This window comes from Ammodytes marinus, assembly GCF_949987685.1.
Source record: "Ammodytes marinus genome assembly, chromosome: 6".
NCBI lineage: Eukaryota > Metazoa > Chordata > Actinopteri > Uranoscopiformes > Ammodytidae > Ammodytes > Ammodytes marinus.
In genome coordinates this window covers 1,995,909-2,008,519 of record NC_137235.1, presented here as the reverse complement: position 1 = coordinate 2,008,519, position 12,611 = coordinate 1,995,909, and the positions used below count along the sequence as shown (strand labels likewise).

General features: G+C 37.2%; 2 protein-coding genes across 3 annotated transcripts; one reads left to right on the top strand and one right to left on the bottom strand.

The window, feature by feature from the left end:
- The first annotated feature begins 5,305 nt into the window (after positions 1-5,305).
- On the top strand, positions 5,306-8,956 carry LOC307252111 (tripartite motif-containing protein 16-like). 2 transcript variants are annotated; one of them, XM_080029683.1, is made up of 2 exons: positions 5,306-5,777; positions 6,432-8,956. In XM_080029683.1, exons 1-2 carry the CDS (start codon positions 5,516-5,518, stop codon positions 7,853-7,855), a joined length of 1,686 nt encoding a protein of 561 aa, XP_079885809.1. In that variant the 5' UTR covers positions 5,306-5,515; the 3' UTR covers positions 7,856-8,956. The 2 variants fall into 2 exon arrangements, with proteins under 2 accessions (XP_079885809.1, XP_079885810.1); XM_080029684.1 differs by having other exon boundaries at positions 5,306-5,780; positions 6,741-8,956.
- A 2,541-nt stretch (positions 8,957-11,497) lies between these two features.
- LOC307252232 (neutral phospholipase A2 3-like) lies at positions 11,498-12,611 on the bottom strand (the record flags this gene model as incomplete). The annotated part of the gene is made up of 3 exons (XM_080029854.1): positions 11,498-11,616; positions 12,098-12,240; positions 12,520-12,611. The coding sequence occupies 3 exons, from the start codon at positions 12,609-12,611 to the stop codon at positions 11,498-11,500; spliced, it is 354 nt and encodes a 117-aa protein (XP_079885980.1).

Here is a 12,611-nt window from a genome sequence, read left to right as displayed (position 1 = left end):
AGTTTGATACAGTCACCTCCACACAGTCCTGTCAAACAGTGTAGACAGTAGATAAGCAGTTTTTATAACTAAGTGTTATAATATGTTTGAACATGTATTTTCAGTGAGATCTTTGTAAAAGCGTATTAAGACCCCTCACTATGAGATCAGATATTGATTTTCACTTTTTCAGACCATGTTTCTAGAGACTTGAAACTTGGATTGTCGTCATATTTGTTGCTGAAAAATTACTGTTGTTGTATTTACTCGCTGCTGAGATATCAGCTGTCAATCAATACTTATGGGCGGGACTTTGAAATCTTCTCAATTGTTTTTCAGTTAAATATTTCCTGTGTCTGTTTAGCCATGGAGGCTATCACTGCTCATGGTGACTATAATTTACCTTAACTGACATTTATCTTAAACTTCTCTGCGCTCTAAATGATTGTTGAATATTTGTATTGATGTATTTGTTTGCTGTTGTGTTCGTTAGAGAGGAAGCACCAGACCTTAATCTTTTCTTGATATTTTGCTATCACCACTTTGTCCAAAGTTATAGGACAACATCCCGAAAATTAAAGCCTAAATACATTCAAATGTATTTTTAATTAAATGTTCAAATTGAGGTAAAAATGAGGAACCAGGACCATAATCAATGGAGAAATAATTTTGTATATTCTATTTGCAGAACTGAGATTGAAGTGAAGTTGATATGTAAATGAAATAATTCAATAATTCAGCCTGATTGTTGTTAGATGAATTAATTTTCCAATATTATTGATGTAATACTAATCACATAATATTTACCTTTACTTTTATATAATCAACTAACAGTCGATATACTGATAAGTTCATGATATTATCTAATCAAACTATTTAACCTAAATATTTCTTGTTATACGAGACAGGGATAGAAGCAGAGGCCCATATGACACATCTGTGGGAGAGAAATACTCAGGAGATAGAGGAGCATTTTCCCAGCACTGAGAGAGGTTTGTAGCTACTTAACAAAGGAATATTTGATAGGATTTGATCTGCTGACTAACCATAAGACACATAGCTACAAACCACGCACGTAGGTTGAGGAGAAGAGCAGGAGAGTTATAGCGATTTTCCTTACGCATATGACAGCTGGAGGGAAGACCATTCGATTGGACAAGAAGAGGAAACAGGCGGTCACAATGCTTGGAATAAGCTTGACAGCCTATGGAGAGCTTAAGTTTAAAACCACTGTTCTTACCGGCACTATTAACAACCAATCATAGACATGTAGATTTGATATAATTTTAAGATCTGTCTGTAAGGGACTCACTGTCACTTTTTTTCTCATCCTGGATGCTGAACACATCTTGTACCTTGTCAATTTACTTTAAATAAAACTAAAGCCTTGAAAATACAGGCTTGAACTTTATATCTTTCTCTTGTTATTTTTCCTTCACATTTCTGGCCAAAGAACACACTTTCTGTTATGTTTTAACATTGTTAAAGTCATAAATAAAGATTTCATTATTTTCCCCCAGAATAAGTGTTTTCTTATTTATTAAAACAAAGCTGGAGGAGACAATTAGAAACTAATATGACAAGGTTCACTGTTGACATTTGAAAGCGAAAGAGCACATTGTGGCAGACTGAATGCCACAAAAAAAACTTTTGGAAACTTTCTGAAAATGGTTATTTTCTGCTTTATAAATGATTTGTAATGTTCTTAATTCAACCAATTATTTATTTTACAGCCTTTAATTCAATGCAATATGTTTTAGAATAGTTCACACCTGTACCTGTTTGGTTGTTATTGATAATAGGCTGCATCACAATAGATTACACATACAGCTGTAGGTCACCTTGGCAACAGCCACCAAGAGGCAAAGGATTCTGGTGGGATTGCTAAACAAAATTGGTAAAACACACACACACACACACACACACACACACACACACACACACACACACACACACAAACACACACACACACACACACACACACATATTCTTGTACTTATTACTTGTGAGGACCCTTATTGACATAATAAATTCCCTAGCCCCTATCCCTAACATTGACCATCATAACTAAATGCGTAACCCCAAACCTTCCACGTACCCTAACCTAAAATGAATTCATACCTGAACCTTAAACCTAGTTTTAACCCTCAAACAGCCTTAAAATAAGTGAGGACCAGGCAACACTTCCTCACTTTCCAAAAGTGTCCTCACTCCGATGGTGAAAAGCCAAAACTGGTCCCCACAAAGATGCCTGTACAAGTACTTACACACACACACACACACACACACACACACACACACACACACACACACACACACACACACACACACACACACACACACACACACACACACACACACACACACACACACACACACACACACACACACACACACACACCCACACACACCACACACACACATATCTATCATGCACATGGGGCCCATGGTGGGAATGCTGATTTATTGGAGCCTGTTTCACTCAACCAAAGAAAAAGAGAAATAAATCCCATTTGCTTGTCAGCTGTAGGATCAAATCTCCACTGAACACCACTGATGCTGACTGTGAATATCAGAGGGAGAGACAGAGAGTTTGTGGAAGCTAGATACGTTTGCATCGCTAAAGTCTCTATTGATGCACCAATCCAATATTTTTAAATTCCAATCCGATTTCGATATCTGGGTTTTGGTTTTCGGCCGATACTGATACAGTACAATATCATAATTAAATACTTCAATTTTCCCGGTGATATAATGTGTAAGATTATACAAGCCTAAGCAGCACGGCAATTCTTATTTAAAGAGCATACAATATATTTAAAAAACTAAATGCAAACACTGCAAAAAAGGAAGAAAAAAAGCCCTACAACATAGATTGCTTGAGCCAACGTTCACATGGATTCACTCACAAGTGACGTGTGGTGAGTGTGAGAATAATTTTAATGTTATAGTCTTATGCTTTTTATACTATATACTCTATTTTTCACACCTTTGTACGTTTATTAAATTCACATTCTTGAGCACTCTAGGCTCACCGTATTGTAAGTGCACATAAAAACACTGCATATACAGAGGCAGGCAGTTTCAGTAGATACTTTTTATCACTTGCCCAAGGCCAGGGGAGGACTGTTTGTGTGGGATGTGACAGCACATGACAACCGGCCTAGAAACGACCCCGCACCCTCCCTTCACCTTATCAGCAGGGTAGTGTAAACCCTCCCTTCACCTTATCAGCAGGGTAATGTAAACCATGACATGTATCTTATGAAGACCAGCCAGAAGGAGACGTCATCGGGAAGCCAAGCCTAACATCTACGGCCAGCCTCCAACACATGTTCTACCAATCAGAAATAATGTATTTGTTTCCATATAACACTATGTCCCACCATTTTAACTTCGGTCTTACTGGGGACACTTTTTGAGAACCAGTAAGCTCCATCTAGGCCGACATGTTTCTGCTCACTCAATTTAGATAATAAACCTTTAAGCTTTGAAATAAATCTTCTACTTTGGTTTTCCTTCTTCAACTCTGGTTAAAAGAACACAAAATATTTCCCTAACAGTAGTACCATTGGTTTGAAACACAGTATGTATTACTAATACAACAAAAACATATCCAGTCTCTGTAATAAGAAAAGAAAATATCTTAACATCAGTTTATTTTTATCTACAGACAATACAGTAAGAAATCACCTCAATTCATGACCCTTAATGCCACTGTATGTCTATCAGTGACACTGGGAAAATACAGTTTAGCCTGTGATGAAGGGTTTTAGCTTATAGTCTGCTGCCATCATGTGGCAAATAATAATCATTACACTCTGATTATTGAGAAGTTGGACAAAACAGGGTGCAATGTTCAACAAATGAATATGTTTACCCTTCACATTTAGAAATGAAACACCCTTTCACATGAGATGACTATTTCTCAATCTACTTAAGACACTGTGGTACATACATGGAACTGTATTTATTAACAGAGGGATTGTAAATGTTAACATTGTTGTAACAATAACAAGGATAGTAAGATAGTAACTTTTAAGGTAGCTTTCTTACTTAGAACAATGTTTCAGGGATCCAATTTCCGTGTGAGCAAAGTTTTTTTATTCAGATATGAGTATATACCATAGAATATTTTCATTTGTCTAACACAAGCAAAGTTACATAGTGAACCTTTAATGTGGGCTTGACACCATGCTGGGATTGTATACGTCAAGCTATTTCTGTTTATTTTGCAGTTGTTTGGAATACATGTTATGTTTGTAAAATCATTTTGGTGGAAGCAGGGACAAATTAAATAGAAAAGACATTTCTAATAATGAAAAAAAAATATTGTCCTTTTTTTTGGATGGGTGTACATCAGCTAAATGTATATGTAACATTTATATTTACAGGTTTTAATTTAGTCTCACCTAAATACAGGTCAACATACAGCGCTCTGAGCTCTGCCAATGGGAACTTTCAGCAAACCACAAACGGGAACATTGCCTACTAAACAAATTAATGTACCTGCTTCAAAACCGGTTTGGTGACTTTCACCATTGGTCTGACATAATACCAGCAAACTCTAGGTGCAACAATTTGTGTGTCTTTCAAAATGATACCTCCCACGAGCATATGGGCACATATATATGTTTATATACAATTAGGGATTTGGGTTACTGATTTCTGTTAAAACTCAACTTTTATTAAATGTATCATAACATGACTTTTACTGTTTTTCCATATGTCATTGACCTGATTTGCATATTAACAATCAGGCAGATAAACCTTTCAGTTCCTTTAAGAGGAGTTTCTGGTAGTGTCAGTGGAAAAGCGGCTATTTAATAGGCTTTAAATTAAGCTGTATATATTTTAACACAATTGGCTAATCCGATATTTTATAGAAGATAAATATTTCGTAAAGTGATTGTTAACACATCGCAGAGTCAGATTGTATTTTTTTTTAAGAGAAAGACACATTATTAGAAGAGTTTTCCTCCTAAAAGCTGAAGTGACCTGTGTATTTAAATGAGAACTGATCTCTGTTGTAAACAAGTGTTAAACAAACACACACACAAACACACAGTATCCGTCTCAGCCGCTCCTCTTCCTGGAATGAAGCAAAGCTCGATAAACACTCCCTCTTGTACCTGCTCTGAAACACAGTCAGCTCCACTCTGAATCCCTCCCCTTTAGATCTACAGTGTGAAGATGGGCGTAACCAACGAGTGGTGAAGGGCAGGCCCCATTCACTGTACACACACATTAAGTTCAGATCAGAGCTCAAACTAGTTTCTGTTCTTGTGAAAAGCAACTCAGACAGTCGCTGACACAGATAGTTGAAATGGTGCCGAAAGGATCCCAGCTGGATAGATAGATAGATAGATAGATAGATAGATAGATAGATAGATAGATAGATAGATAGATAGATAGATAGATAGATAGATAGATAGACAGACAGACAGACAGACAGACAGACAGACAGACAGACAGACAGACAGACAGACAGACAGACAGACAGACAGACAGACAGACAGACAGACAGAGAGTTGAAATGGCGCAGAAAGGATCTCAGCTGGACCGTGACACTTTCTCTTGTTCGATATGTCTGGATCTACTGAAGGATCCGGTAGCTCTTCCCTGTGGACACAGCTACTGCATGGACTGTATCAAAGACTTCTGGGATGAAAAGGAAATCTCCAGCTGCCCTCAGTGTAGGCAGACCTTCAGCCCGAGGCCTGCCCTGGGGAAAAACACCATTTTAGCAGTTTTAGTGGAGGAGCTGAAGAAGACTGGACTCCAAGCTGTTACAAGAGGTAGTGTATTGTTTCTTAACAAAATGAAAGGTAAAATTATTCCAGAATGTTTAAGTGACATTCAAAAAGTGTAAAGCAAGTTTTCTTAATTATTGTGATAATATCCAAATCGCAAATCGTCACCCTCTTAACATAATGGCCTAAGTCACTTTTTGGCCATAAAGATTTTTTTGCTTAAATCATCTCCTCAAGATGCTGGCCACCTCTGGTAAAATGGCCTAAATCCTCAGTTGAACAGATCATGTGATTTTACTTGACATAGGTCATTATACCATATTACCAGAATGTCAAGAGTGTGTTTTAGGCCATTTTATTTTGCCTAAGTCAAAATTTACTGTTAATTTGTTTTTCAAGGACATTTCACAAGTGTGTAAAATGGCTTAAGTCACAAGTTAAACAATAATAAAAAGTGTTTATTCCTAATAGCTTACATAATTGACAGAAATTGTTATTACAATGTCAAGAGTCATCTTTTGACATAACCTGTTTGAGTGAAATTATTAATGAATATCATATATTCAATATTTGGTTAAGTTTTTTGTGTTTCCTGAAAACACTGAACAAATTGCTTAGGCCATTATTTTAAGAGGGTGACAAAATAGTTTGACAAGGAAAATATTGACATAAAAATTTGACATTGTCCCATGTCCCTAGCTGCTGCTGCTGCTGATCACTGCTATGCTGGACCTGAAGATGTGGCCTGTGACGTCTGCACTGGGAGAAAACTGAAAGCCCTCAAGTCCTGTCTGGTGTGTCTGGTCTCTTACTGTGAGGAACACCTCCAGCCTCATTACAACGTGGCTCAATTCAAGAAACACAAGCTGGTGGAGCCTTCCAAGAAGCTCCAGGAGAACATCTGCTCCAGTCACGATGAGGTTATGAAGATTTTCTGCCGCACTGATCAGCAGTCTATCTGTTATCTGTGTTTAATGGACAAACACAAAGGCCACAACACAGTGTCAGCTGCAGCAGAATTTACTGAGAAGCTGAAAGAGCTCGAGGTGAATCGACAAAACATCCAGGTGAGAATCCAGGACAGAGAGAAAGATGTGAAGGTTCTTCAACAGGAGGTGGATGCTATCAATGGCTCTGCTGATAAAGCAGTGGAGCACAGTGAGAAGACCTTCGCCGAGCTGATCCGTCTCATCCAGAAAAGAGGCTCTGATGTGAAGCAGCAGGTCAGAGCAAAGCAGGAAACTGAAGTGAGTCGAGTCAGAGATCTTCAGGAGAAGCTGGAGCAGGAGATCGCTGATTTGAAGAAGAGAGACGCTGAGCTGAAGACGCTGTCACACACAGAGGACCACAACCAGTTTATACACGACTACACCTCACTGCAACCACTCAGTGAATCTACATCCAGCGTCTACATCCGTCCTCTGAGATACTTTGAGGACGTGAAAGCTGCTGTGTCAGAAGCCAGAGAGACACTACAGGACGTCCTGACAAACATCTCACTGACAGTGACTCAAGTGGATGTTTTACTGTCACCACCAGAGCCCAAGACCAGAGCTGATTTCTTAATATATTCACGTGAAATCACACTGGATCCAAACACAGCACACACATGTCTGTTATTATCTGAGGGGAACAGAAAAGCAACAAGAATGAGAGAAGAACAGTCATATCCTGGTCATCCAAACCGATTCACTGAACATCATCAGGTCCTGAGTAAAGAGAGTCTGACTGGACGTCGTTACTGGGAGGTGGAGTGGAGAGGGGAAGGAGTTCATGTAGCAGTCGCATACAAGACCATCAGCAGAGCAAGGGAGACAAATGATTGTGGATGGATGTGGGAGATAAATACATCTGGTTTCGGTCGAAATGATAAATCCTGGTCTTTAAATTGTCGCAAAAACAGTTTTAAGTTCTGGTTCAACAATATCGAAACTCCTGTCTCAGGTCCTCAGTCCTCCAGAATAGGAGTGTACCTGGATCACAGTGCAGGTGTTCTGTCCTTCTACCGCGTCTCTAAAACCATGACTCTCCTCCACAGAGTCCAGACCACATTCACTCAACCGCTCTATGCTGGATTTTGGCTTCAATATGATGACACTGCTGAATTCTGTAAAATCAAATAGACAGGTCATTCAAGGCGCAAGTGGGTTAAACTCTGTGTTTTGATCCTGAAAGGCCCTGTAAAGCCAAATCCACAAAATATTTCTTGCATGGTAGTTAGTATCTGAAAAGAGTAAGGTATTTGTAGCAATCCACAAATGTTACAGAATTCAGTTTACATTAACTACCCAAACATTCTATGAATGAATGCCTAATATAATCAGTTTGATACAGTCACCTCCACACAGTCCTGTCAAACAGTGTAGACAGTAAATGTGCAGTTTTTATAACGAAGTGTTATAATATGTTTGAACATGTATTTTCAGTGAGATCTTTGTAAAAGCGTATTAAGACCCCTCACTATGAGATCAGATATTGATTTTCACTTTTTCAGACCATGTTTCTAGAGACTTGAAACTTGGATTGTCGTCATATTTGTTGCTGAAAAAATATTGATGTGTTATTTACTCGCTGCTGAGATATCAGCTGTCAATCAACACTTATGGGCGGGACTTTGAAATCTTCTCAATTGTTTTTCAGTTAAATATTTCCTGTGTCTGTTTAGCCATGGAGGCTATCACTGCTTATGGTGACTATAATTTACCTAAACTGACATTTATCTTCATGAACATGTAAACTTCTCTGTGCTCTAAATTATTGTTGAATATGTGTATTGATGTACAGTGCACCGACTCTCCCCATCCAACCTGATGGAGCTTGAGAGGTTCTGTAAAGAGGAATGGGCAAAACTGTTTACTTTTTATTTTTAATACATTTGCATAAATCTCTAACAAAGTTTTTTTTAATTTGTAATTACGGGGTTGTATGTGAATAATTTTGGGCAAAGTAAATACATTTAATCCACTATTATTCCAGGCTGTAACATAACGAAATGTGGAAGAAGTGAAGCGCTGTAAATACTTTCCGTACTGTATTTGTTTGTTGTTGTGTCTCTTCCATTGCTTGGGTTCTTTAGAGAGAGGGCACCAGACATTATTTTTATCTTGAGATTTTGCTCTCAACACGTTGTCCAAGGGTATGGTGAAAATCCCGAAAATTAAAGTCTAAGTACATTCAAATGTATTTTGTTTAATTGATTAAATGTTTAAACTGAGGTAAACATGAGGAACCTTGACCATAATCAATGGAGAAATTATTTTCTATTTTCTATTTACAAAACTAATATTGAAGTGAATTGAATCCGTGAATGAATTAATTCAACAGCCTGTACTGAACAAACTGATTGTTAACGACATAAATAAAGATTTTATTATTTTCCCCCAAGAAAAAAGGTTTTTTTCACCAAGAAAAAGGTTTTTTTTCACCAAGAAAAAAGGTTTTCTTTTTTCTTAATACAAAGCTGGTGGAGAGAATTAGAAACTAATATGATATGATAAAGTCAACAAAGTTGTTGACATTTGAAAGCGAAAGAGCATGTTGTGGCTGAATGCCACTAAACAGCTTTTCTTTATGAATTATTTTATTTTATGTAACTGCCTTTAATTCAATAACACATTGTTTAGAATAGTTCAGACCTGTACCTGCATAGTTGTTATTGATGATAGTCCGCATAACAATTGATGCACGTACAGCTGTAGGTCACCTTGGCAACAGCCACCAAGAGGCAAAGGACACACACATATTCCTGTATTTCTTACTTTTGAGGACCCTCATTGACATAATGCATTCCCTCACCCCTAGTCGTAACCCTAATATCAACCATCATAACTGAATGCCTAACCCCAACCCTTTATGTTACCCAGCTAACCTAAACCTTATTCATACTCTTAACCTTCAAACAGGCTTTTGAAGAAGTGAGGACCAGGCAAAATGTCCTCACTTTCCAAAAATGTCCTCACTCCAATGGTCAAAAGCTAAATCTGGTCCCCACAAAGTCGTCTGTACGACTGTACGATCCGATTTTGATGTCTGGGTTTTGGTTATAGGTTGATACTGATTAAGTACAATAGTATAATTAATGTACTTACATTTTCCTGGTGATAGTATGTGTAAGGTTATACAAGCCTAAGCAACACAGCAATTCTTATTTAAAGGAGCATAAATTAAAAAAAAAAAAATGCAAACACTGCAACAAAACTAAAAGCCTTACAACATATAGAGTGCTTGAGCCAAAGTTCACATGGACTCACTCACACAAGTGGCGTGTGGTGGCTACAATTGGTTTGAAATACAGTAAGTATTACTATTATACAATACAAAAAAACATATCCAGTCACTATAACCATATGTAAGAAAATGTCTTAACATCATTTTATTGATTATTATTATTTGGGGTGGCAGTGGCGAAGTGGGTAGGGAGTTCGCCTCTGGTGTGCAGGGTCGGAGGTTCGATCCCCCGTCTCCCCGCCACATGTCGAAGTGTCCCTGAGCAAGACACTGAACCCCGAATTGCTCCCGATAGTTAGCTTAGTTAGCTTAGCACCCTAGTGCTAAGCCTACCCTGCGTGGTAGCTGCTGCTATCGGTGTATGAATGTGTGTGTGACTGGGTGAATGTGTACAAAAACAATGTAAAGCGCTTTGGGTCTGTGATAAACGGAGATATAGCGCTATACAAGTCCATTTACCATTTATCTTGTCCATTTTAAATAAAATAAAAATGACCTGACGTTAGAAGGGCTTTTCGAAAACAGCCATGGACTCTCTTGCGCAAGTGGCACGTGTTTGGTAACATTGGTTTGAAATATATTATTTAGGACTAAAAATACAAAACATATATCCAATCACTTTTACCATAGATAAGAAAATATCTTAACATAATTTTATTTTTATCTGTATAAAATAAAATAAAAATCACCTTAATTCATGACCTGTAACGCCACTATTTGTCAATCATTGCCAGTGTGAAAATACAGTTTAGTCTGTGATGAAGTGTTTTTCTTTCTTATAGTGTGCTGCTATCATGTGGCAACAAATAATCACTGCACACTGATACTTGAGAAGTTGGACAAAACAGGGTGCAATGTTCAACAAAGTAATATGTTTACCCTTCACATTTAGAAATGAAACACCCTTTCACATGAGATGACTGTTTCTCAATCTTCTTATTAGCATCTAATATTGACACTTTGCTGTTGTGTGGCACCCTCTAGGATTTCACAAGTGGCCCTTGGCTGTCAGCTATAAAGAATAAAATATTATTTTGTAAATGCTTTTATTCTGTTTATTTAACCATTTCTTTCAAGATAAAACATTAAGAATAGTTTCTTATTTAGAATATTGATCTGGTATTTACCAATAGTGATACCTTGGCATTTCATCACTGGCTGGCTGATATTTAAGCCAACCACCAAACCTCTTTATAGTATGATGCTCAACTATAACTTAACAGGGGGATGTTTTCATGTCCACATACTTTAGACAAGAGATTAGACTAGCAGAGAACAAGGTAGACCATAATACCTTCTATTCTAACTTGAACTGAGTTTATACCCTTGATTTTTCAGTAAACAAAAAAAAGGAAGTCCAAATGTGATGCAGTTGTAGACGTGTTTTATTATCAGATCACAATTTCAAACCCAATAGGAATACTTTGGTATGTGGGACGAATGATGGATAGTTTATTCATAATCAAAAATACTGTGTGTTCCAATACAGAAATAGTTGAATTCTGATCTGCATGGAATACATTTTGTTACAACTGTCTTTATTTACAGCGGGTCTGGTCCATCAGCAAGTGGTCATTGTTATAAGTTGATCTGGCAAAACACTTGCCGGCCCTCCTGTCACACTTGCATAGGAACTTCTGACATTTGTCGTTTTCCACTGAGAAAGATAAAGTAGAGAGCACAGTGTCAACAACCATTGCTGTAAAATAAAATAAAAATGTAACTGTAACAGTATTCATATAACTCTCATAACTAACATTTATATTAAAAAAAAATGTTTGACTTTGTAACAAAATTACGAACTACCCCTTTAAGACATCTAAACATGGCCCAAAATGCATCCAATCAAAATTACATATATTGTAACATTACAATATACATATATATATATATATATATATATATATATATATATATATATATATATATATATATATATATATATATATATATAACATTCTGATCTTAAATATTTTAAGATGATTTAATGTACATATTCCCATTGCGTATATATATCCATCCATCCCTCCATCCTTTTTAACTATTGATGGAAAAGGAACAAAGGACATATTTCTGCAGGTTTTAGGAGAAAAAGGAAAATGTGAGGGTGTAAATCCCTTTTGTTTCAGTGTACTCACTGGTACATCTGGCCTTTTTCTTCTCCTTGTCACAGGTGTACTTATAGGTCTTGTAGTAAGGGACAGCGTCCTTCCCAAAGAAACTACTGCAGTCAGGGTGGTTCTGAACCTTGCCGTAACACTCATCGTGCACTCTGCAGCACCTACAAGTGAAGACAAACAAATGAGACACTTTTTAAAACAGTATGGAAACATTTTATTTTAATGTGTCTGAGTATGAAGCAAAGTAAGTATATATTTGTTTTTTGTTATTGTTGCTATTTTTGGGAAGAATGAGAGCCTGTGTATGTGTCTGTCTTAATAGTTTGTTTTGTGTGTTGTATTTGTAGTTACTGTATGTTTTTTCTGAGGACCCACTCAAGATGCTACAAGTGGCTTATCTTCAAATAACAAACAAATTAAATTAATAAGTAAATCAGTACCTGTCCGTTTCATCCACAGGTTCGCCCTTGCCTCCTATTCCACAGTAGCAGCCGTAGTTGGAGTAGTCAGTAGTCGGCGAGCTTTTTGGCAT

Excerpts from the sequence above, each read along its gene's own strand:
- LOC307252111 (XM_080029683.1), top strand. The coding sequence starts at position 5,516 with ATGGCGCAGAAAGGATCTCAGCTGGACCGTGACACTTTCTCTTGTTCG. Across the intron at positions 5,778-6,431 it reads ACTCCAAGCTGTTACAAGAG|CTGCTGCTGCTGCTGATCAC; the intron begins GTAGTGTATTGT and ends CCATGTCCCTAG.